General features: G+C 40.8%; 1 protein-coding gene across 5 annotated transcripts in view; it reads right to left on the reverse strand.

Moving 5' to 3' along the window:
- tpst1 (tyrosylprotein sulfotransferase 1) overlaps window positions 1-26,702 on the reverse strand; it is a 46,075-nt gene continuing 19,373 nt past the window's right edge. For 3 of the 5 annotated variants that reach the window (XM_034603778.1, XM_034603779.1, XM_034603780.1), the window contains 4 exons: window positions 21,373-21,571; window positions 4,531-4,584; window positions 3,970-4,036; window positions 1-427 (listed from right to left, as the gene is read on the reverse strand). In XM_034603778.1, the coding sequence (XP_034459669.1) occupies window positions 4,001-4,036; window positions 4,531-4,584; window positions 21,373-21,571 (289 nt within the window). In that variant the 3' untranslated portion in view covers window positions 1-427; window positions 3,970-4,000. Of the gene's footprint in view, window positions 428-3,969; window positions 4,037-4,530; window positions 4,585-17,255; window positions 17,506-21,372; window positions 21,572-26,702 lie in introns of those variants that run through there. The other 2 variants (XM_034603782.1, XM_034603781.1) reach the window with 2 other exon arrangements.

Consider the following 26,702-nt stretch of genomic DNA (forward strand, 5'->3'; position numbering starts at 1 on the left):
CAAGCTTTAAAAAAAAAAGCATTATTTATCAAGGTTGATAATTGAATCTGATCAGCATGACATTGCACAATACAAAGGCATGAAAAAAAACATTAAACATTAAAATAGGTATTGCATCTTCCAAAAGCTAATTTTCCATTCATAAATACTTGTGATTTCAGTTCACTGCAGTATTTTTTCTAAATAGCCAGAGATCACTTCTAAAAATCAGTGTGTGATGTGACACCAAATTAACGATCAGCAGACATTCTGTGGTTGTGAGAACGTGTAGTATTTTTATACAGTACAATATTGAAGGCCAAGAGTTCTCCGCAGACGATTATTGGTGGAGGAGAAAGTCCAACTTTGGTCATGTGACCTTTGAAATGCGAGACCCAACACAGGTGGTGAGATGGCTGAGATGACGTCCATGGTCTGTTCTCCCGTACTGAAATATGAGGATAGAATGTTAGTTACAATAACCATGAAAGTAAAGCAAAGTCACATACTTCTTTCTCTGTATTTTTATATGTTTAGGAGCTGATGTGAAGAAAGTACCGGAAGGACACTTATGTTTTCATATTGTCCTTTGCAGGTATGTTTTCTTTCTTTGTCAAATGTTTTAGTTTTCTATGTTTCTGTGTAGTTACCCTACTCCATGCACCTTGTTTATTTAATCCTGTCTTTAAACTGTATATACTGGTTTAATAATTACATTCATATGTTTCTATATTTCTATCTATTTTCTATATTCCTCACGCTTAAGTATTGCATGTTACTTGCCGATGTCCTTTTGACTCTTCCCCATTGTGGGAATAATAAAGGACTTCTTATCTTATCTTATTCTGACCAGTAGGTGTCACTGTTCAGGCTTTTGCACATGTATATGTCATGGTTTTTGGAAACATCTTATTATAAATAAGAATAGACTGTAATGTCTGATTAATGTATTTGTATGTGTTGTAATACACACAATGCAATCCACATCGCTAAGGGAGCTGTTGTGCAGACAAGAAATTAGGAAGGACACGTGTTTTTATATTGTCCTTTGCAGGAGCAAATAAATTCTTGGAAACAATTTGTGAGTCGTCTTCTTCCATGCCCTCATCCACACACGCGTTACACAGAGTCAAGTAAGAAAAACTTTGTGTTCATCATACCTGGTGTTATTTTTTTCATACATGTCGGCTATTTCAGAAGTCTGATAAGCAATCACAATCTTCAGACCAAAGTTCACGACTTCAAAATAAAAACTGTTATTCAGCTCTATATATTATATATGATATAAAGCATAACAGCAACAAAACAAACATGCTTTTACTTTGACAACAAATTCCCAATCAGAAGTGATTCTATGAATAATGTTGCAGACAAAGATCAGCTTCTGGTTTACTCCCAAATGCCAGTCCAAGTCCAATATGGTGAAATAAAAATAATCAAATGAACAAAATGATCTGGCAACCATTTTGACCTGCAGTTTGACCCAGCTACCAACCACTGATGTAGTTTATACGAGGAAGTAGAAGAAGACAAATGTCCAACTCGGTCCACAGACTGACAATTATGTCAATATACACTGCTCAAAAAAAGTTATAGGGTACACTTAAATCACACATAGGATCTCAATGAACAAAATATTCATGATGAACACTGATGTACATTGAGGACAAAATAACGTGAGGAGTTCCAATGGAAACCAACATCATTAACCCCTTGAGGGCTGGATGCAAAATCACACCGACGTCAAATTGAAAATTTGAAATCACAGGCTGATCCAACTTGTGTGAATTTTCATCAAAACAACACAATGCGACGCAGTGGTGGGTATGGCCACCACGTGCCTGTATGCAATCCATCGTCTGGGCATGCTCCTGATCAGACGGCGGATGGTTCTTGGGGCTCTCGTCCCAGATCTGGATCAGGGCATCATTGAGCTCCTGGACAGTCTGTGGCGGTACTTGACAGCGACGTACACACTGATACATAATGTCCAAGGCGTTCTCAATTGGATTCAGGCCTGGGGAACATGAGGGTCAGTCAATGGCATCAATGCCTTAGTCATTTCTGGAACTGCCTACACACTCTGGCCACATGCATTGTCCTGCACCAGGAGGAACCCAGAGCCCATTGCACCAGAGTAAGGTCTGACAATCACTCTGAGGATTTCATCCTGGTACCTAACAGCAGTCAAGGTACCGTTGGCTATGACATGAAGGTCTTTGCGACCCTCCAAGGATATGCCTCCGCAGACTATCAGTGACCCACAGCTAAACCGATCATGCTGGATGATGTTACAGGCAGCATTACGCCGGGTTTACACCGGACGCGGAAGCGCCGAGCAGCGCCATTCTCAAGCGCGCAGCCGCCTGGCTGTTCACACCGGACGCACATTTCTCCGCGCCGGTCAGCCCGCGATTCTGCTTTCTCCGCTTGTTGTTGTATGTAACCCGTTCAATGTAGGGGTTCGGGGGTAAATGATGGTCTTCATAGCCCCCCCCACCCCTCTCTTTCTCTCTCGGTCGGTCTGCTTGTGTGCTTGTAGTGGATGGGCAGAGGGGGACATTTATAATGTGAGTGGAAAAATCTGGGAAATTGAAACTCCAGGACAACAGAAGGGGAATCCAAAGTATGGGATGCATATTTGATCATTTATATCATATAAAATATGTCATTTATATTGTTTTAAATCATTTTTCAGTGTGTTTCCTGGCGCGATACGCTCGTGGCGAGCGGAAAAAATAGACTTGACGCCGAAATCATCGGTGCAGGGAGCGAGGCGCCCTTGGCGCTGCGCGGCGCATCGCAGCCGATGTGAACAGCACAATTGTGTAACAGGGGGGCGGAAAGGAGGCGCCTGGCTTTTCTTGGCGCTGCGCGGCGCTTCCGCGTCCGGTGTAAACCCGGCGTAACGTTCACCATGCCGTGTGCTCAGTCTGAACCTGGTCTTATCTGTGAAGAGAACAGAGCGCCAGTGGCAAACCTGCCAATTTTGGTGTTCTCTGGCGATTGCCAATCGAGCTGCACAGTGCTGGGCTGTGAGCACAGGTCCCACTAGAGAACGTTCAGCCCTCATGACACCCTCATGGAGTCTGTTTCTGACAGTTTGGTCAGAGAAATGCACACCATTAGCCCTCTGGAGGCAGTGCTCCACCTGATCCTCCTTGCACAAAGAAGCATATACCGGTCCTGCTGCTGGGTTAGTAACCATCTAAAGCCATGTCCAGCTTTCCTCCTGTCACAGCCGGTCTCCTGGTATCTCCTCCATCCTTTTGAGACTGTGCTGGGAGATGTGCCATCCTGGAGGAGCTGGACTACCTTTGCAACTTGATTGGGCTGGAGGTACCGCCTAATGCTACCAGTCGTGACAAGGACACTAGCAGAACACAAAACTTCACACAGCTAAAACATTGTGGCGACATTCTTCCCAGGCCAGCTCTGCATGCGGTCCAAGTGATCTGGGGCTCTCATTTATAAAAGAGTGTGTTGGATTCATACTAAAAGTCTACGTGCGCACAAAAGACGAAAATGGCATACGTAAAGAAACATTCAGATTTATAAAACCGTGCGCATGCACACCTGAAGGCAATGTCCCTTTTTATAAATCAGGCAACGGTTTTAAATGAGGCCCCAAAACTAAAATGCCTTCTCAATGCGTCTTGGGTGAGTTTTCACCTGAACTCGGAGCTGTCCACTTTCTTCTGAAATAACACACCATATGCAAATGTTGTGTAAGAATGAAACAAAAGTTCTATTGTTAGGCAGGAGGAAACCAGGAAATAAATTTTGATAGATATTTAATATATTGGTGTTCAGGAAAGCATATAGAACACTATATTGAACTCTTAGTATGTGTACCGTTAAACAAACAAGACTTATTATTGCATGGAGAAATTGCTTTTAACAATAACACTTATTGATTTAATATCTCAGTCAACACAGAGTTTTTGCTGAGTAGTTTGGAGTTTGGTAAGCTCCAATCCTGTGTAGTACCTGTGTGTTGAGGTGATGCACTCCTTCAGCTCTAACTGGGGTTGGGTCTTTCTGCAGACTTCTGGATCTGTGTGGAGAAACAGACAGCATAGGTTACAGTACCAGTGCTCAGGGTGACAGATAAACTGCTGTCCAGACAGCTGACTCACTGACTTCAGCATATAAATCGTCTTTTTTGCTCATTCCGTGAACAAAGAGATTGACAGTGTTAAAAAAAAAACAACAACTGTAAATGCATCCAACTACCAGAAGACGGCAGACATGCTCTTTAACCAATATCAGGCTCTTGAGACAAAAAGGCAACAACACAAAGAGACTAACAAACAAATCACCACTAAAGACCAAAAACATGAAGAAAATGATGAAGCATGGACCAAAAAACAACAGGCTGCATTAGATGTCCCGAAAATCAAGTAAAAAAAAGGGATGAACCTTGAGCAGATGGAAATCTGTAATTTGATCTTCAACTGAGCTATACACTAGTTTTACTTAAATCAGACACTGAAGAAAGCTGATTTAGGAAAAAAAAAACCTCAGCGACAGGCAGAAATGTTACTGTACCTGTTGCGATTGTTCTTTTAGGAAATCTGGTAGCTGAAATTCACCTTTAAAGACCTGGGAAAACAAAGGACCAGGTTTAGAACTCGACAAATGTATTAAATCTGCATGAAATCATCATCTGGATTACCATGGTGAAGATTTACTAGATTATTTTTTATTAATCACTTGGTACAGGGTTCTTGCACCATTTTTAAAGTCAAATTTAATGCTTTTTAAGAACTTAAAAAATGTAATTTAAAGGGATAGTTAACCCTAAAATGAAAATTCGCTCGTTATCTACTCACCACCATGTTATAAGCCTAAAGATGGGGGATGTAGCGATGCTAACAAGCACCCTGCACTTCAATTGTATGGATTTGGCTGCAACACAGTTTACCCCTGAGACTCCAAAAGGGTTTTGTGGACTCTTCAATACTTCACCCATCTCTCCATCAGCATAGTGGTGAGTAGATAATGAGTGAAGTTTCATTTTTTAGTGAACTATCCCTTTAGTTTCATTGATTTTAATTTATTGGTTTTTAAGGAGCCGTGGGAACCCTTTGGTAAATTAGATACATGTAAAACAGCATAATTCACAGCTTTTAGTCCAACAGAGTGTGACATGTATTTAACTTGTAGTGACACTCCGTTGTGTGAGGTAAACATTTGCAAGAGAAAAGCTTGAAACTGCTGGACACATGCAAGGAACTTCACACAGCTCCTAGTGTAATACAGGCCTCATACAGACATATGTTGTTTGGTCTTAGCTTGTTTACACTGAACCAAACAAAGCCTCTCCAGTGTGACATTTCAAAACAGCACAGTGGCGTTTCAGACTCAGGACGCACTCACTGTTTTTATACATCATGGCGCTGTCAGCCATGCCGCCTCTCCCTTTTACACAGACATCGATCCTGCCCTCTGTCTATCTCCACTGCCAGCATACAGGCATCCGCATGCCATATTTGTACCTGTTATACAAAGGATGGGGCGGAATGAAGGATCCACATTCCTGTCTTGAACAGACTGTGTAAAAGGGCTATAGTTTCACCCCAGGGGGCTGACATGAGATCAGCCTGAGACAGTGACAGTTTGCTGGCAGGAGGCTGACTGAGTGTTTAAAAAAGGTCACATCAAGAGAGAGGGGGAGTGGAGGTCAATATCCTAGAGGTTACTTGGGTGCACTGTGCTCCCCTGTACACAGAGACTTTTAGTTTGTGAGTGTTGGAAGTATTTTTTCAGAGACTGTAACTGTATATGGACATGAACTCACCACCAGCTTTGAATGAAAACAACACTGTAGCATAAGCTGCAAGCCAGAGAAGAGGAATGTGGAAGAAAGGCTGGACAATGAGTAACAGCAGTGTAATGTTGGACAGAAGCTCAATATCAGAGGAATTTACCAGATAAAGACAGGAAACAGGAGGATACAGTTACTACTGTACTACTACAGTAGTAGTAGCGGCTGTGGCTGAGGTAGACCGGTTGTCCTCCAACCAGAAGGTCGGCAGTTCCATCCCAGTCTTCCCCATCTGCATGCCAATGGACCCATACATGTTTGTGTGAATGGCAAAAACTGTACTGTAAAGCGCTTTGAGTGGTCATCAAGACTAGAAAAGCGCTAAATTAATACAGACCATTTACCATTTACTACTGTAGGGGACAGCAGTGAGCAAGCGCTGCCAAGCTGAGGGGATATGTTCGCCTTCAGGCAGAAAAAACGTTTCAGTTTCAGCAACAGAATCAGGCGCAGGAAAAGATCCTGCTTTGTGTTCATATTGTGCCTTTCCTGTGGAAAGATTTTCTGTCCAAAAGCTTGAAGGGAGGGTCTCCTAGAAAAGTACTAATGGCCTTATCCAAGACAATTCTCACTTAAACACTGTATGTAGTGTTTATGTCGGAACTGTTTGTCTTTTAAGAAGACAGAAGAAAGGCATGAATGTTTTAAAATAGTTTTAGAGCCAACAAACACGTCTCTGTCCCTGTACCACAGGGTATTTCAGGTTAGCAGGTGGAAAACCTTACTCAGTGCTAGGGTACTGAAGTGGCTCTTCATAGGTTCATAGGCTGCACAAGTCCATGGATATTTTGAGTGCAACATAGATGTATCTGTCTTCTGCCTCAACACTTCACTCATCTTAATGAGGTCTATATGAAAAAAGAAAGCAGCAGAAGACAACTAAAAAACAAAGACTTTGTCTTTGTGCTGCTTTGACTTGCCCTCTGTGTCACCACTAACTTGCTCCACTTAATAAAACAAAGCCTATCACAGGCAAACAGATGATCTAGGACAGTGGTCGATCACTAAAACGTTCACCGTCGATCCCCGAACTGGACTCACAAGCTGCAGTTGCGCCGCAGATCAGCTGTGTGTCCGCTACTGGCGGCGGAGCTGCTGGTTTATCTACTGTATTTCCTTTAATACACGTCGAATTATGTACTTAACTAAATGTCAGGACTCTACTGTATGAAGACGTGCATCTTCCGGTCTTGCGATAACAATCACAGCCCCCTTAGAACAAATGAATGGATTCAGAAAGTGAAAAGCTGGAGTGCTTTTACTTTGAAACGGGTTCGGGAAGTGTTGTAAATATGTTTGTGACATAGTCAGATAAACATTGTGTTTCACTGCAGAATAAACAGAGAAAATGATCTTTCACCTGAGTTTTAATGTTTATCTGATGAATTTATGTCACAAACATAAATGGTTGCAACACACTTTGTATCCATTTCAAAATAAAAGCACTCCAGTGTTTCTGTTGACGGAATCCATTCTTTTGTTAATAAAGGTTTTTACCGCTCTTTATTTGCAAGAGTTTGGAATTAAAAAGTGATCTTGGGCTCGAAAAGTTTGGTGACCAGTGACCTAGGTAAAACACAGGGTCAAAGATCAGCTGAAAAGGTTCTATTATCTCATTTTAAAGTCAAACATTCAGACAGTCTTGATATGAATGTTTCATTTATATTATTTTCATCAACAATAGAGCTAATAGACAGAGAGTAGTACGAGAGTGATGTAATCAATGGAAATATTTAATGTGAGCCTGTGTTGGAGCTCCATGGAGATGGAGGAGTGGTCTAAAGTCCTGTGCTCTCTTTCTGGGCGCCAGTGATTAAAACTTCCCCAAAACAAATAACTTGTTTTTTAACCACCCCATGTGCCTTCATGCATGCTTGCGTGTTTAGCTGATATTGAAACAGGGCCAGACACTGAGTGTAATCGGAAATGATTTCCAGCAGCAGAGACAGCCAGGCAAACGCATGTTTCTGATTTCCCCACTTTGCAGGGGATCCAGGCCACACTGCTCCGAGCCTATCCACACCTTCTCCTCAGATACAAATGCAACGTACACACACAGGAGAAGAGGAGCACAATGACCTCTGGTTACACACTAGGTCACATGTTGATCATTCAAGTGATGTATGATTAAAAAACATAAAGATGAGGCTGGGTTTGTGGCCTTCGCAAGCGACAGATCGAACTGTAGAGAAAACAGATGGAGGTGTCCCTCTGGGAAAGGCCCAGTGTCATGTCTGCATGATTGGGAAACTGTAGTAACCTGAAGCAATCCTCTGACCTCAAGCTCTGTAAGCTCAGAGGGATCTTTTAAAATGGTTATGAAAGGCAGAGTATTCATCTGGTGAAAGATTTAAATATGGTCAGTCTGACAAAAGGGTCCTCTGATTACTAACACATGCCTTGGTGGTGAGTCAGCTGACTCAATGGCTGTGTACCTCTTTACCGTCATCCTTCCGGAGCATAGACAGCCAGCTGACCTCTTAAATTTAGATGAAGCAACTCCAAGCTGCACTCTACTGCTCATTAGACTCTTCCTCTAAATAATGAACGGGTTTCTAATAATAATAATTATAACAAGTCAGTTCTTCTGGTCCATCTGTACTTTTGAATTTATCACACTTTTACATGCTGAGCTTTAAAGTACAGTATACAAGATAAAACATTCAATAAACACAGAGTGCCTGGTCGTGCTCATGATGTCATACATCCGTGCATGTCATACCAGTGTGATGCGTTTACGTCGGAACTGTAAACTGCGTCGCGGGTGTGGATGCTTTTCACACTTTCTGAGAGTGACTTTGGGATTGCAATTTGCAACAAATGTGCAAAAAATGTGGAAAAACATTTGCAAATTTTAACACTACCAATCTTATAAGTCACCTTAGAGTCCGTCATCGTGACAACGATGTATGGCGAGAATACGAGGCGCTTGCAGCCAGCGTTAGTGAGGGGGCAAAAAAAGGCCTACATTCCACAGGCTAAAGCAATTAATGACAGAATCATTGTTGCATGCACTCGCATACAGCAAGCCTGTCAGTTCTATAAGAGCCTTCATTTATTAATGAAAGATGCACTTTATATTTTGCTTAAACTAATTGTGTTTGATAAATGACAGTTCTGTTCAGAGATTGTCAGTGCATTTAATTTATTCAGTATTTTTATGCAAAACATTTGATAAGATTTATGTTACATGAAGGCCAAAGTATAGAGAAACCTTCCTTACTCTCTTGCACTCTCAAGTACATAAGCTATCCTCAATCTTTTTCCTATTCTTTATTGAGCATAATATTCCATGTGCTTTTGTCAGTTTTTAATCAGGCTTTCAGTTTTATAATAGCCTTTATTTTTGAATGCACATTATTTTATCGGAATTACTATTTTAATACATGTCTTATTTGAGATGTCAAAATATTTATGTGAATTCTTTTGAAGGAGAAATTTTCCTCCTCCACCTAAAGTTGTTTCAGTTTTCTGATGTACTTCACTAAAAAACTAAACGTACACTCAGAACTGAGTCAGAACTGTTTTTGTTGTGTTAACAATGGAATATTAATTCATACATTTTTGCTTACTATATTTAGCAATTTTTCCCTTAGGTGTGCAGAAACTACAGGCTATAAACTTTTTAAGAAACATGAAACTATTATCGGTATCAGCCATGTGAAGCATGTAGGTATCGGCCAGAAAATCCATATCGTGCATCCCGACAGTATTCTCCATATTTTAAAACAAAGAAAAACCACTATTATTCATATAGCAGGGAAGTTAATTCTTGACTTTGGAAATAAAGCTGTATTTCATAGCTTTTGCTTTTGAATTAACCATATAGTCTCTTCTAATTGTTAAACGATAGTTTTGTGCAGTAGAAATAGTGCTAACGTCCTCTATCACAGAGTGGGTCAGGAGTTTCCCTGACAATGGAACAAATGCATAAAAGAAATAAAGATTTCTTCATAAACTTATTGGTCACTCCGCCATGTCTCCCTTCAAAGTACCAATAAACTGATCATCATTGGACATGATTGTCAGCCAGTAGGTCTCGTCTCAGAGAAAGTCTCTTTTTTAGGAGCACTTTGTATTCACCCTATTGTTCTCTATAATTTGCATATTTGAATATGTTCAGGCCATTTGTCTATATAAATAATATTATATATTTATGTTGTTTTTTGTATTTTAATGCAATATTTTTAAATCATGATTTCTTGTAGTAGTATGCTGTGTTGACTGTTATTCATTCAAGTTAAGTTCCTGAAGATGTTGGTTGTAAGGGTGATTGAGTTGACTCAACTCAAACTGTTATGATCAAAGATCAGACTTTATCCAATAATTAAGATTAAGATGTAGTCTAAAACAAAGCACACTGTCCTTGTGTTCATTTTATTTTATTATTTTTCATCTATTAATAATTACAGCAGCATATCCTTTTTGCAAAGCAAGTGATGGATCCATTATCAAAGATGTTGTCACTTTATCAGTTCCTCTACCAATCAAATAATACACATCATTGCAACAGTATTTATAAATTATTATATATTATAAATATATAATATATAATATAATTACAAATTATTTCCTCAAGGAGGTTATGTCTGTTTAATGCTTTGTTTGTTAGTCTATTCTGACCTTTTTTATATAAGACTGAGACAGACATGTTGGAACGAGTCACTGAACGGGTTGGACTGTCGTCACAGGAAGACTAGGTGAGCAGAAACCCTGTGAGGCTGCCTCAACATGTCCAAGCAGAGCCAGGCAAAGTTGAGTTAGGGAGGGACCAGCATAGTCAGGTCAGCCAAGGTGCCTGCTGGTACACGCAGCAGGTCAGTCCTGTGTGCAAGTGCCAAACTAAACCCTGCAGAGTTTCAGCTTCAGTATAATGGCTTGGGCTCCCTGTGACTAAGCCCCTGTTGAGTTACAGTTGGCAGGAGAAAAAGTTCCAGCTGCACACTTGGCAACTTCCACCCTCTCTAAAGGGAACCACCTCAAATTTAAGATTAACCTTTACTATACATCTGTCTGCATGCGCCAAGATTCTTCATGGATCACAAACATTAACTCAGTTTTAGTGTTAATTTTAGCAAAAAGAGCAAGATGCATCCATCAAGAGACATTCAATTTCGAAGTTCTCTTGAACAAAGCACAATCTTATTTTTATCCTCATCCAACCAAAGCTTTCATGAATACTAATCTCTCTTGAGGTTTCAGAGCCAAATGGTGGCAAGGCATTGATGAAGGCCTGGAATCAATAGGATATGATTAGCTTCCACATCATTAACTGTCCTTGTATCAATATAAAGGAAAAGGTCCAGCCACAGACGTGAATACACAAGGAACTTTACGCACATTTGTTTGTAACCTCACCACTTACTCATATTATCATTGTTACTGTGGAGAAACTGAGAAGTTATTGATCCCAATATCCATTTCTCACCAGGGATCAGAACAACTGCAAAGCCACTTAAAAGCTATTGATTGCGGTTCCAAGAGCCAGCCCTGACACGACTAATTTACAGCACGCACAGAACAACCTCTACCAACAGAAAGACATGAAGCCTGGACAGAGAGCAGCATTGGTTGAAAAGATACATAAGGATGTTACGTGCAAGATTTTCTCCAATTAGCTCCAGTTACATGTTTTGTAAACTTGCCACCTGTAACCACAACCCCACTGAACTTTAATGGTACTGGCAAATTTGAGACCTAAACCCAAAGCAAGATCAGAGACTGTTAGCTCACCACAATAATGTTGGCTGTGTGTAACTCTTCCTCTTACCACAGAGCATCACATATTTACTTGCAAAAAAGCCCCCCATGGACAGACTATTTGCACAGTCAAACAACAAAAAGAGAACATTCCTGAATGAATGAATGCCATTTGAAAATAATCTAAACCAAACTCAGCCCTCGTCCATGGCTAGGACTAAACAAACATTATCTTTTTAAAATTGCAATTTGAAATGGTACCAACGAAAGACAGCCATAAATAGCTTTTATGCTGCCTTCTGGGTAGCTGAACAAGTAGAGTGAACAAACACATTTTCTGCCAACATTCTGGCTGCTTCTCCAACGTTACATGTCCATAACCAAATTGTTGGAACCGTTTTGTATTAAATTAATATAAAGACAAAGGTCTATGGGAACATATGTGTCCACTCCTACTGCTTTGACAAAAGGGCTGACACCATTTAGATGGATTCAATTCAATCCAGCTGAGTCTTCACAGTATCTTCACAATACACAAACAACAAAGCACCACTGAGATAAGGCTGGTCTGCCCAGGTCAAACTCCCCAATATACGTAACACTCTGTTCAACAAACTGCTTCCAATGGATTTCTCTATTGAGCAACTAGATCCACACTGCATATTGTGTGGTGAAATCAGGGCTGAAGAAGAGATGAGATAGAAGGTAAATATCTGGATGGAGCTGGGAGAAAACTCAAGGCAACAGAGTACTAACCCCCCCAATCCATCCAGAAAACTCTCCTGAGCACATGCATATTTTTTTAATCAGGAGAGGAAGGGAAGAGACTCGGTTATTATCATATTCTTTGTGAACGCTGAACCTAAGTTTATAAATGATGAAAGTGAACGTAAGCGACGTTCACTCCAGCACGGACACACACACAAACAGGCCCCGGGGCTCCGCCCCCACTCACTCACTTCACGTTCACGTGTAGCAGCCGGTCGGTGACTTTGTTGAAGAACAGTGGAAACAAATAGTGAAAACACAGAGTTTTCTCTATGATCCACAGCTGCTCAATGATCAGAAGACATGCCCCCGACGTTTATATTCGACTCGAAATGAGGTCATTTACACCGTGTTTTAAGCCTAAATGTCAGCTGATATCTTGCGACAAGGTGCATTCAGGGAACGTCGGAAATGCTAATGTCTGCTAGCTTAGGCATTTCCTGTGGACTTTTATGAATTTAACATTTATACAGTGATTGAGAGGAGACTTCAAAATATCGATATATATCGTGTATCGCGATATAGCCTAAAAATATTGATATATTGCGATAGGCTACCAGATGTCTTATACAATACAACATGGAGGGGAGACAGAGATATAATACCTTGAATTTGAGTAATTTAGAGGAGTAGAAGAAAAATAGAAACTGAAATACAGATAAGGTATAATAAATAAAGAATGACAATTTGTGACTTACAAAGAAACATACCTGGAAAGAAAAATCTTTTTCATGTGTATCTTAACATTCAACATAACTAGTGCAAAACAATACTCAAGTTGGTACAGATGGCAAAGCCATATTTTTCCTAATACCTAATATGGTTTCATTGAACTAAAAAATCCAAACGTCAAAAACATAAAAGTAAAGGGACAGCTTAGTTTGTAGCTACTATTTTAAGTCAGGTCATATGACTTCATGCTCAGCTATCCTGTAGCTGCCAAGTCATACAAAAAATGTTTAAAAAATAAAATGTCACCTTAAGCCAAACTTGTCTTTTTATATTAATAATGGATGTCATGGAAGTAATGTGAGAGGGTTGCTCGTTGTGATGAACTTATCCAGATTTAACATCTAACACAGCCTTTCAGCATATTCTGGATCACTGTTTGACCACAGGACTCAACTCCTTTCCAGCAGCAGGCAACTGCTAAGGTAAAAATAATCTGATAAATCCACCAAGCAAAACAAAGCTAAGGAGAGTTTCATGGTAACAACTGGAATGATATGAAATAGAGCATTATCTGCTTTAGGTGCTTAGTAGCTTCCGTCCTGAACGCTACAGACACATTTCAATCAATACTGCTGAGTTTCAGTAAAATGGTAAATGGTTTTGTATTTATATAGCGCTTTTCTAGTCTTGATGACCACTCAAAGCTCTTTACAGTACAGTTTTACATTCACACACACATTCATACAGTGCATCTATTAGCAGCACTTTGTTGTTCTATGAGGGGCAATTCAGGGTTCAGCATCTTGCCCAAGGACACTTCGGCATGCAGATGGGGAAGACTGGGGATCGAACTGCCGACCTTCAGGTTGGAGGACGACCGCTCTACCCCTCAGCCACAGCCACCCCACCCTGGATGTAAATGACCTCATAAAGACAAACTTCAGACACTGCCGAGCCAGCTCAAAAACCTCTGAGATTGTTGCTCTTAAAAATGAACATGTATATATACACTGCCTCCAGGATACTTTGTGAGACGACTTCTTCAGTTGGATCTGGTAAGAAGGAGGTCCTCCGTATACAGGAACTCCAGCCAGGGGAACAGAAACAATAATATCAACCCTGCAGCTGTGTTTGATGCAGGGAAGTCACACTAATAACCTGCAGATGTACACAGCATAAATCTGTGCAATTGAGCTTCAACACGCACATGCTGTCAACAAGACACGTAAGGTCTATTGTGAGGAGAATTATTTCAGAGAGCAGAGGGGGGAGGAGCACAGACATGGATATTGGCTGTCTCCAAAGTACGCAAACAGGACCACAGGCACATTTGAAAAGCATTAACCTGGACAACATGGTGATAACATCGAAAGAACAGCATGAGGATTTGATATGTCACTAACACACTGACATATGGGCAACCTTGATGGAAAAGGGGTTACATATAGTGTGCAGACTAAGCTTTAAAAGAACAGTCAGAACCTCTGGGAAATTTGCTTCTTTGTAGTCATCACACAATGGGACATTGTGGTTTTTGAAGCAGCTGAATTCAACACAATGGAGCTTTTTTTCACCAACAGTTTTTTGCTATGACTGTAAGCAGTATGTCAAGAGTACTGTCGCCAGGTGCAACTACAACTCTGTGTTCACATTAGGTCAGATTGATAGGGTTGTGCATTTTCATGGTTCTGTTGGGAAATCGCAGTTGGGCCCATCCCCAATCAACACTTTTTACACAGGTCCTTCTGTCCCATCTATAGACCCCATCAAAGAATGAACAACAGAATGGTAACAGTTTCCTTAGTTTATTCCTCAGGGTTTTCATTAACATGGGTGAAGGTCGAGTAAGTCGTCCACTAACCAGTGGGTCAGTGTTTCCATCTCTAGTACCTCCAGTCTGCACGTGTTAATACCCCACCTGCATGTGTTAAGCTAGGCTACACATACCCCTGATCTAGCTCTCTACTGGACACACAGAGATGAAATGGATATTATTATTATTTGCTTCTAGGTTTAACAGCAAACACAACATAATACACTAACATAAGGCTAACCAGAAATAATGTTTTTCCCCCATCTTCATAAAATCAAGCCTACAGCCTTAGATACAAGTGTTAACCTTATCACTGCCCTGCTAGATCTAATGATTAAAATATAGCTATTCAAAACATCAACAGACAAGAATCAGGTTTTATTGCCAATACTTCAGAGCACAATTTTTTCACCATTCAGTTAAAATCCACACAAAATGGGGAGCATCAGTATTCAATAGAACAGAGCCAATACTGATCAATACATTGATCATAGTATGACGATGAAAGCCTTGTCCTTCAAAGGAAGTTATATTTAACTTTTGACTCCGAGTGCTAACATCTAATGTAATAATGTAAAGTAAACTCAGCAACATCAGTGCAAGTTACTTCCACTTTGAAGTTTAAATCTTATGAAAAGCCCTGGAGGGGACATTCTGCAACTCTGCCACCTTCTGTGTAGTTTCCATCCCTACTTGTGGTCAGACATATTTTTCCAAAGAAATTCCCTCTCCACTCACATCTCACAAATGTTTTCCGTTTGACTCATAACAGTCTTGACAACATGATGAATTGCATCAAATTCATTCTACACCCACCCCCCACCCTTCATTCCGCTTAAACAAATGGAAAAGTCATCTCAAAGCTTTAGAAAAATATTTTGGCTAAAACTCCAAACTGGATTAAAGTTAAGTCTACCGAGCACCATTGTTATAGACTTTCACCATCATTAGCAAACTCACATAACGCAAAATACAGTAGAACTTTATATGTACATCAAAATCAGGACTGAAAGAAAGGACATTCTGAATTGGCTGATGGTCTTTTTTACTGTGAGTTGTTCAACTGCTGGTATTCTGCGACACCCCTCCCCCCACCACTACCAGCCTGCCTATGCTATTTAGATTTCTCTGAGTGTGCAGATTCTTGCCACTGGGTGATGTGTCATCCTGCTGATGTACGAGTCACAGCTTTATGTGACCAGGAAGACACTTTCTGCTGGATCGGAAAACGTCAGGATGATGCAGTGGTGATGTTTCAGCAAAGCTAAAATTATATATCGCAGGTTACATTAAGAGAGGGCCTCCTGCTTGTTACAACTAAACACACATATGGCACTAACAATCACTGCTGATGAGATCCCCATCTTCGATGACTGTGACCGTGGCTGATGCAGTGCAGGTAAGGCAGACTAATACAGTGGAAACCGGATATAGTGATCAGAGATATTTAATCAACCGTTTATATGGATCAAAAAGCTTGGAACAGAATAGTTCCTATACAGATGCTATTTAAATAATTCAGTTATAGTGATCAGGTAGTCCTCTTACAGTGTTCAATTTGGGTCTTTTCATACATGTTTGGACTGTAAAAAAAGTTAGATTTACAGTTTTTACCAGCTCTGTCAGTTATTTACTGCTCCTCTCTGTGTCTCCATCATTCATGCTGCCCCCTGCAAACTGAATCGAGCCCGCTCTACATACATTGACTAAGTGTACTAATTCTGTTGTTTTTACACAGTCTCACATTACACATGTGTCCAATAACACTGTGTGGGTGTGTGTCGGTGTGTGTTTGTGAGTGAGTGCATTTGTGTCAGCGCTAGAGACAGAGAGAGGGGGACGGGCTGATGAATGCGCAGCTATGAAGAAATTTACTCATTTAAGAAAAGCATCGACCATTATGTGGTGATCAGTGTGGATATTGTGGTCTCATTTCAAACAAATCAACGTTTAAACTGTAGCGGGTCAGTCTCACTACTCCAAGTACTGGACTTGTTTGATGTTAACTCTGCCTATACAGTGCGCTTCAATACTCCACTCAGAGGACCTCTGAGTAATATGCCACAAACCTGCCATGGCTAAAGGCACCAACAGCTCTAGATACCAGATTCAAGAACCTCAGGTGCCTTCCAAGAGCACAGTGGAAAACAGTCTGGCAGAATCTGAGTGAGATGTTGACGGACATCACAGCGCTCCAAAAATGAAATTGAAACACCCACCAAAGAACCAGATGGCCATCCAACTAATAGGGTTAATGGTGTTTCTCTGTTTAATAAGTCTGTAATTTATTATGGATGTTGGCAATTCCAAGACGTCCCTGAGATGTTTTTACTCAGAAAAGATGGAGAGAGAAAGAGGAAAAGAGATAAGCCTGACAGACACGGTGAAATTGACGGGGCAAGCACAGCGATCTCTAGATCTCTGTGTCAGAACCTTGTCCCCTCACTACTGGGGTAGCTGTGGTAGGAAAAGCCATGTGAGTGAATGACAGAGCCGTGAGAGTTGGCGTACAGAGAGAACAGGAGAGGACCCAGGACAGAACCCTGAGGGATCAACATTTCTTTTCACTTAATGAATGACTTGAGTTATGTTTCAGTCTACCAGCATTGGACAGCTACAAATTTACCAACAAATCATCACAGGGGAAAATTTTAACTAGTGGAAACTAAAGCTCCTCCTTTCCCCAATCCTCAACTCTTGTCTCCTCTCCAGGGTGCAATGTGAAATAATCTTCTTCCCAGTACTGTAGATTATTACAGACACAGACTTATGTCTTAAAGAGTATCAGCAGGACCTGTGTCCTCCAAATAAGAACTAATATACAGAACATGTCACCTGATAGCTTAGCTTGAGAAAAGGAATTTAATAAAACATATTCTACTCCAAAAATAGCAGATGTCTTCCCAGAATATAAGGAGGATAGTTTATGTAATGTGAAGAGAGGGTTGACTGATAGAGTTGTAGTTCCAGGTATCAGTCACTTTGGACAAGAGCATATTGAGTTCCTAGTGTCATGTCATTTGAAGAGGTAATACCAATAGTAGCAGCTGTTGATTTAAGACTTTAGTACTTTTTAAGGAGCAGCAGGAACATTGTAGATAGAGCTGGTTCAGGTCTGTCTTGGACCAGCTCTTAGTTATGTTGCTATAGGCCTAGATCATGTGTCCACATTTCAAGACACGTGTCTCCAGTGTCCCACTCTCTGATGATGTTTTAAACCAATCCAAATATATAGATCAGGGTTGGGGAACGTTTGGCATTCGGGCCACACACACACACACACACACACACACACACACACACACACACACACACACACACACACACACACACACACACACACACACACACACACACACACACACACACACACACACACACACACACACACACACACACACACACACACACACACACACACACACACACACACACGTGTAGTGCCTTGAAAAAGTCCTTGGTCTCACCGGTGCATCTGCATTTAGCTGCTCTGTCTCTCATCTCCTCTGAGTCTTGGGTGAGACACCGCCCCATTTCACTCACACACGTGAACGAGGCGGTAAATGTCGAACAGTGGCCACAAAAAGTGTGGATATAGGGTTTCCACTGTGGACCGCCAATGATAGATTATTAGCGTCACTGCTTTATGATCAGAGCAGAAGCAGCAGTCAGTTTGTACCGTGTCAGAGTCTCTGGGCCCTCGAGGGATGTTATAAAAATTTAAATGACACCCCTGGTATAGATGATTATATTGTCAATGTGTTGGTGTGAGAGAGCATGAGAGAGCAAGAGAAAGACCAAGGGCGAGAGAGAGCCAGAGAGAGGCCAGGAGGGGGCTGAGCTATTTAATATATATCTCACCAAAGCAAGATTTTACATATTTGAAATGGAGAAAAAAGTAGAAATTCAAAAATACCTTCGGTTCATTATAAAACTTTTCACACCTGAGTTAAGAGCTGTCCACTAATGATGTCTGATGTACACTGACAATCAATGAGTGCTTCCTTTATATTAAGAGATTTTAACTAGAGGTTCTTATTACATATTGCATAGTTTCACTGCTGACACTCAATTACATGTAATTACAGTTGTCCTTTATCCTGGAAATGCTCTTCAAGTGGATTTTCTCTTAAAGGGGACATAGCATGCAAATTCCACTTTGTTAGTGCTTCTACAGGTTAATGTGGGTATCTGGCATGTCTACCAACCCAAAAACTCTGGGAAAAAAACACTGGCGCGTTTTGTTATGGTTCCTCTAAGTCAGAAACGTCATGCTTGAGTGACTCGATTGAGCTTCCTGGGTTTTGTGTCGTAACAAGGTACTGGAAGTCTCCCTACATGGCCTTGGCCCACCCCCCCGTCCCCTCATCCCCTCATCCCCCCCGTCCCCATCCCCCCGTCCCCCCACACTCGTTATGCCGGGTTTACACCGGAGGCAGCGAGGCTGCGAGGCAGCGCAGCGCCGTTCCCAAGCGCGCAGCCGCCTGGCTGTTCACACGGGACGAGCATTTCTCCGCTGGTCAGCCCGCGATTCACTCACATGTGGCATTTGTCTGGATCGTTGGGACTGGGAGGCTGCAGCAGCTGCTCGGGCGCGACCGCTCGCTCTCCCATGCGTGAGCTGGAATTTGTGTCAGCGCCACACAGCCAGCAGTGTGGAAGACCTCCGCAGTGTTCAGCACTACTGTAACACTGGCACAAACAGAGCCCCCCCACTCGTTATGCCGGGTTAACACCGGACGCGGAAGCGCCGCTGCGAGGCAGCACAGCGCCGTTCTCAAGCGCGCAGCCGCCTGGCTGTTCACACGGGACATGCATTTCTCCGCGCTGGTCAGCCCCATAGACTGTATATATAAGGTCAGCCCGCGATTCTGCTTTCTCCGCTTGTTGTTGTACCCGTTGAATGTCGGGGTTCGGGGGTAAATGATGGTCTTCATAGCCCCCCCCCCCCCACCCCTCTCTTTCTCTCTCTGTCTGTCTGCTTGTGTGCTTGTAGTGGATGGGCAGAGGGGGACATTTAATTATGTGATTGGGAAAATTAAAACTCCAGGACAACAGAAGGGGAATACAAAGTATGGGATGCATATTTGATAATTTATATCATATAAAATATGTAATTTATATCGTTTAAAATCATGGGGGGAGGGGGGAGCTGGCTCATTAGCATTTAAAGGAACAGGCACTCAAAACAGTTCACTCTGTGGAGGGCTGTTTTATACAGGGTAAAAAGCGTGCTGTTTTAAATGATCCTTGTGGTATTTTGACCAAAGTATGTTACAGACATTTCATTAAGATCCCAAGGAACCATATCAACTTGTGGTAAAATGGGCATGCTATGTCCCCTTTAAGACATTAAGATCACAACATTGTTATTAATGTGCTGACTGAGCTGATTCCATTTTCCAGACTTCAGACATCTATTTAAGAAAATAATTTTATAGACAGCGCAGACCGGCCTAGGTGCTAAAATTCTAAATAACAGTAGTGTGGCCTTTTGAAAAGAACAAACCAACAAACCGGCATGCATGAGTCAGCCCAAAAGTAATAATACTCATCTTGTAACCCCTCTAAAGCTCACAAATTAACACATCTTTTGATAAAATGTTAATAGGCAATTTGTCCTAATAAGAAATATATCACAATCATTTTAACACACAATCATGATCCAGATTTTGAAATGTACTGTTGAGATTATTCGGGCTCCATCCAGCCTATGTACACAACTGTTTGCACCATTTAAAACAAAACGTTACATTTAACACTGATTTAAAATGGCCATGTGCACCTATGTCTTAAATCCCATGTTTTCCACAGCTTTGAACAACATCATATCCTAGAAGATAAAGTGTGAAACGCCCAGTCACTTCTTCTCCCACTTTTATTGCATTTTTTCTATGCTTGTCATTTGTAACGATTCACGTTTCAGGACCTTGTGAGAGACAGATGAGAGGGGTTGCACCCACATTAGTGACACGCCCTCAGCATGCTCATTCAGTTACGTTGTGGTTGAATAGATTCATTGTTTTACCTCTGGAAGTAATGGCCACCGCCTGCCATAACTTTGCTTTGAGAAATTGTTGAGAGCACATAACCGAATCACTGCAGCACTAATGACATCCTTATCCACCATGCTGATAGCTCACATTGTTGGTTTTTCCCCCCCAATTATGTCGTATGATAAAATCAGATAATACAATTTTGTCAGTCAGCAGGCATTCATTCTGGAGGTTTGTGAATCTAGCCTGAAGTGACCAAGTGTAAATGTCATAAAATGTCCCAATCTATATGAATCACTTGAATAGTAGCTGATGGACGTCTTCAAGAACATAAGCTGTGGTTTTATCATGTAATGGAACATTTCTTGGCCATTTATTTCAATTGGTGCCTGCTTTTTGTTACGCTAACAAACTGCTGACTGCAGCTTCTATTTTTCCATACAGTATAAGTGGTAATAATGTTCACATTCAGTTCTCAGCAAGAGAGTAGATAAGTACATTTTTCCAAATATGTGGAATTACTGGTATTTCAGATTCTAGAAGTTAAATCATCCTTAAAGTCCCTTAAAGACTGACTGAAAATGAAATACTGAACATATCCGTCCAATACTCACCCTTCTGGTGTTGTCCAGGACCTTGGGGTCAGGCCGGCCGTAGTTGGGAGGGTTGGCGTGTGGATCGTAGCCCAGTCTGGACAGCATTGGTGCAATGACAGCCATGTCCCTCACCACGTCTGCTGGGATCTTCCCCACCCACTTGGACAAGGCCTCCACATTGACAGGCTTGATGACCTGGTCTGTAGACCTCTCCACCCTTACAAGACAAAAGTGACAATGTATTTGCAAGTTTTTGCTTGGTTGCTGAAGTATATGTTTGGAACACCTAATATTCAAGGCTTTAATCCCAAGTGGATCAATTTAGCAAACCTTACCCTAACCATGTAGTTGTAACTGCATGTGACAAAGGGACAGAGACGAACACACTGGCACACAAACACACACACTCCTGCAGGCAGAAGTTCCTCCCGCAGATTAATACGTAATGCAACTGTTTAACTTTACTGTTGCAGAAGAAGCGACGCCCCGTTTATCCAGGAACATGAATATGAATTCATCAGTTTTTATAAAGATCAGTTCTAAGTGTGATGATTAGAAAACATCAGAGGAGCAGAGTCACTTGTTGACCAGCAGAGTAATGGGCCTCAGTGCAGTGGCGTTGATTTAAGTTAAGATAAGATAAAACTTTATGGATCCACACACCGGGGACATTCAGCAGCAGGCACGTCAGAATGAGGTAGATAAGAGAATGAAGAAATATAAAAAGGCAATAGAACAAAATAAAATACTAAAATTAAGTCTAAAAAAATGCTGATTATGTACATTATATAGACCTTTTCACTGTAGTGGTTTATATGAAAAGTAAAGTGCAGTGGCACAGGATGATTGTACGAGCAAGTAAAAGCTGTGTTGTGCATAAGAAAAAACGCTTGTACATAAGAACGTTGAACATCAACATAATTGTGCAAAAAAAAAATGTTCTGGTTATTTAATTTATATCACTATATATATATAATTATCGACTGATGTGAAAAATATCTCCCAGCTCTACTCATAGGGCTTAACAAGGTGCGAAATCCTCTGGAAAAACTACCCCAAAAAATACATTTTTACAGGAGACAAAAAACATGGAAACCTCAGAAAGAGCCACATGTGGAGGATCCCTCTCCCAGGACGGACAGAAGTGCAAGTAATGCCGCATGACATGACATTAGCATTGGTAATCAGTGTAATGGCAACATTGTTTCCTCAGCTTGTCCTTAAATGGTCCACCTTATAGCAGACTGGTGCATCCTTCAGTTCTGGACTCTGAAGGCAAACCATTTTCAGACATGCCAACAGAATGTGACCAAGCCAGGTTAAATTGTTATTACTTGTTAAAGCAAGTCAAGCTTCTTGATTCTTGTTGTCAGAGTGAAGATGAATACTGCTCAACCTGTCATTTCACTTAATTAGCCATTGGTTAGAGCATTTTAAAAGGAATCCACCATTATGTCATACCAATGTTAAATTATTCATTGTGTGAAATTAAATATTCAACAAGCAAGAGCATCGGAGCTGCTCAACTGGAGCGGTTTTTTCTGAAATTTTACCACATCTGAACAGCACAAGATAATCCTTTTGATCAATATCGATAACTGTTGACTGTTGACATTTTGTTCTATTGGTGAGGATGTAAACACAACTAATACATAATACACACAATGTTCAAGTTGCTCCCTCTCCCCACAAATGTCTATATACCATCTAGAGTCCAGCGTCTCCATCCGTATGTTTCCTGTCGGACCCTATACCTCAATCTTGCAATTCACTTTCCTCTAATCCATTTACTTTGCAATTCAATTTTTACACTCTATGGGTATAGTCTCCTGCATGATTAATAGAGTGAGCTGGTTTTGTCATCTCAGGAGGATGGTGGAGATGGTTTTTGAGAGATGGGCCGTGATCCAAATATCCACTCTGCAACAAATAGGTAGGGAATCACTTTAGGTAACTCCATCAAGACCCAAGAGGCTGCTAAGTGTTGACATGGAAGATAAACTGATAAAGACAAAGACTGAGTCTTGCTAACACAGTTCAGCTTCACCAACATGTTAGATGCAGACAATCTATCAAATTTAAGGTCCAATATCGAAGCGACTGATCATCAATATTTGCAACCACTGTCATGACACCCACTGTCATGTCCAGGTCTTTCAATTATTTTGTCCATCCTATTTATAACAATAATTCATAAATAACACAAACACCTCTATATTATCCACTACAACTCCACAGCAATACATACTTAAAAATTATTCCACAGTTAAAATCAACAAATCTCTAACACAGTTACTTTTGCTCGGATTAATTGACTAATGTTTTTCTATCAGATTACATTTTTACACCAGTAATTTTTCTTCTACTTTTAAGGTACAGTGGTGAGCAGTCAAATGCATGCCAACATGCTGCAGTATAATTAAAGATGGCTTCTCTCTGTGTATTAGATCAACAGAAACGTCATAACTTCTCTCTGAAGTTTCTACATTTTTTCCCCCCCGTTAACAGAGATTTTTTGGTAGTTTTTCCTTACTCTTGTTGAGGGTTAAGAGCAGAGGATGTCACATCTTGTTAAAGCCCTATGAGACAAATTGTGATTTGTGAATATGGGCTATACAAATAAATATTGATTGTGATGTTTTTCAAACTTCACTGTACGACTGTGATGTTTACTGTAACCGCTGCAACATCTGCTGCCTTACCCTTTGAGTAATCCTGCAGACACAGGCAGACAATACATCCTACCTTCAGTATGATAGTTCTACAACAGCAGAAGATTTGAAGCATGAATGTGCAGCTTAAGAAATCTATTTCCAATATTTTTGTTGAATCCATGATATAAAATGTTGATTTTGAAGTGCTTGTGTACATACATATCCCCCCAACCTATAAATCAAGAGACCATAATGCCAAGTTCAGACAGCAGGACTTTAAAAGTTGACGAATCCTTGTGCAGTTAACATAGCACGACTAGCTGTCTTGCAGTCATGATTTTAGCATCACTGACTGGCAACAGCGGGGGTCACAGACTACAGGATCTTTCACCAGAAGAAACCCCCAACTAGTACGTCTGGTCTCCAAACTATGTCTAATCACAAAAACACACACATGACATGACACAGTGCGCGTTAAAGATACTCCTGCTCTTAGAATGACACAAAGTTGACAGAGAGATGAAAATCTTCAGTGGATATTTCAGATTTATAGATATAGCAAATGATGGCAATTAGGGCCCACAGCTACAAAATTATTACCACCACTGCTTCAGAATTAGGGCAGATGCATATTATAAGCCTGGTATGCTTGTACCATGCCGTAGTATAAGCAGATGAGGGAATATTACATGCATGTTCACAATAATCAACCCCCTCCCCAGTTTGCACTTGTCATTTGTTAGGATTTTCTACATTTCTTAATCATATGTAATTGTAAAATCTGAATTTTTCTTTACATTTTGGACTGAACAGAAATTTGATTACGTTGCCTTGGCCTTTGAGAAACAAAATATTATGGCAATCAGGAATTTCAGATATAAATGATATGATAGATGCATGATGACAAAATAATTGGTAGATTATATCTACATTGAAAATAATCAGTAATTGCAGCTTTTGTCAAGTCTTTAAAGAACTAAATGGTAGAACACAGTCCTTTTCAGTGCTGAAGCTGATACCATACATTTAAAAGGTAAGTTATAACAACACTTCAACTGTTCATTCAAACACAAAGGTCATCACATGACCACTTCCCTTCGGGTTGATGCCCTTTATTGCCTGCAGCTTGTCAGTTATCATAACCGAACCTATTTAACACAAGGTGGTGTTCTGTATCACCAACAGCTGATAAGAGAGAATAGATAGAGAAATCAAGATTGCAAATAGGATAGAGAGTTAGGGAGGAGGGATGGAGTGGCTCTCTGTTCTTGGATAAGATAATGGAGCAAGTCACTCAGCAAGGCAGGCCTTTACTAAATCAAAGCCAGGTAATTGATGTTAACGCTAAGAGAAGGTCCCGCCATGGGGCCTGGCTCCCCACTATTGAGATATTCCTTAGAGACCCAAAGCTTTGGGATAGTTGAGAGCGAGGAGCGCTGGTGGTTGCAGTGGATAAGAGGCATGTCAGGGGGGTTGACTGTAATGCACCAAGGGCAAAGTACTTGAGAGGCGATGGAGCAAAACATTTATGATGGTAAAAGGTAGTGACCTCTTGTAGTTGGCCTATTCTTCTTCTTTTTTTTTTTAAAAGATTATTTTTCAACATTTAGTCAAACAGGAAATGTTGGTAAGAGAGAGAGCAGAGACATGACTTGAATCAAAGCTATTTAGGGGATATTAAAATTGGCAATTCAGTTCTGTCGTAACAAAAAAATCAGGGAAAGAAATTTCACGACATTTTGTTATAACTGAAATTGTTATTATTTGGATTATGTTCAATAGGGGCCAAAGAGTGTACAGGTTACATTCCAACTAAACACCACATTTGAAGAGACAGAAAATAGTTTGATTTGCTACCGTTTGTTTTTAAGAATCCGTTTTAGGCAATAAATCGCTGTTTTCTCTTTAATCATCATGAACATTGTCTCTGACTGTGGCTGCTAACACTTGTTATTAGACGTAGACATGCAGGGCAAAGCAATGTCTCCATGCCTATCTTCTGCTCAGCTCAGAGGGCTCTGGTTAAGGTACCAATTCATTAATATTTGATGGAAGTCGATTTCTAGAGGGGTGATGTGCACACTAAATGACCAAGATCTGCATCTGGATGCCAAAGAGCTTTTCCCCTCTCCCTCCCTGTGCAAACCTTGCATCTGTTTTGGCCTCATTTGTTTTTCAGTTTCATAGTACAGCTGTAGGAGGTTCTACACGCAAGCCCCTGTTTTATGAAAACATGACCACTGAAGGTTTTCCAGTGTCTAGACACAAGTGAGAGACAAGGACACTGCTGCCTTACTGAGAACCTCAAGTGTCCTTACCATTGATTTGTAGAGGTCCAGCATCGTAGTGGCAAGGCTGAAGAACACTCAAGAGTCTCCATGGCATCTCTGCTTGAACAACGACATGCCACGCAGCACTTTAAGATGACCTTTGATATCTTGCAGGTTTGTTAATAGGGTGTCTATTGTTGACACAGGCAGCATGACTGCAGGGGAGCTACAATGTAAGGTTTCTGGTATGAATACTGTATTGCTTGAATAAAAGTACAAATACATAGGCAACTAAATGCAAAGACTTTACAGTCGTGCAATAAAAATCAAAACCTTGTTGTACAAATAAATGGATTCAGTAAACAGAATAATTGTATAATATATATATATAAGTTTATCTGTTAAGTGTTGTTTGGTTGTATTC

The sequence above is a fragment of the Hippoglossus hippoglossus genome, chromosome 13 (assembly GCF_009819705.1).
Source record: "Hippoglossus hippoglossus isolate fHipHip1 chromosome 13, fHipHip1.pri, whole genome shotgun sequence".
Taxonomy (NCBI): Eukaryota; Metazoa; Chordata; class Actinopteri; order Pleuronectiformes; family Pleuronectidae; genus Hippoglossus; species Hippoglossus hippoglossus.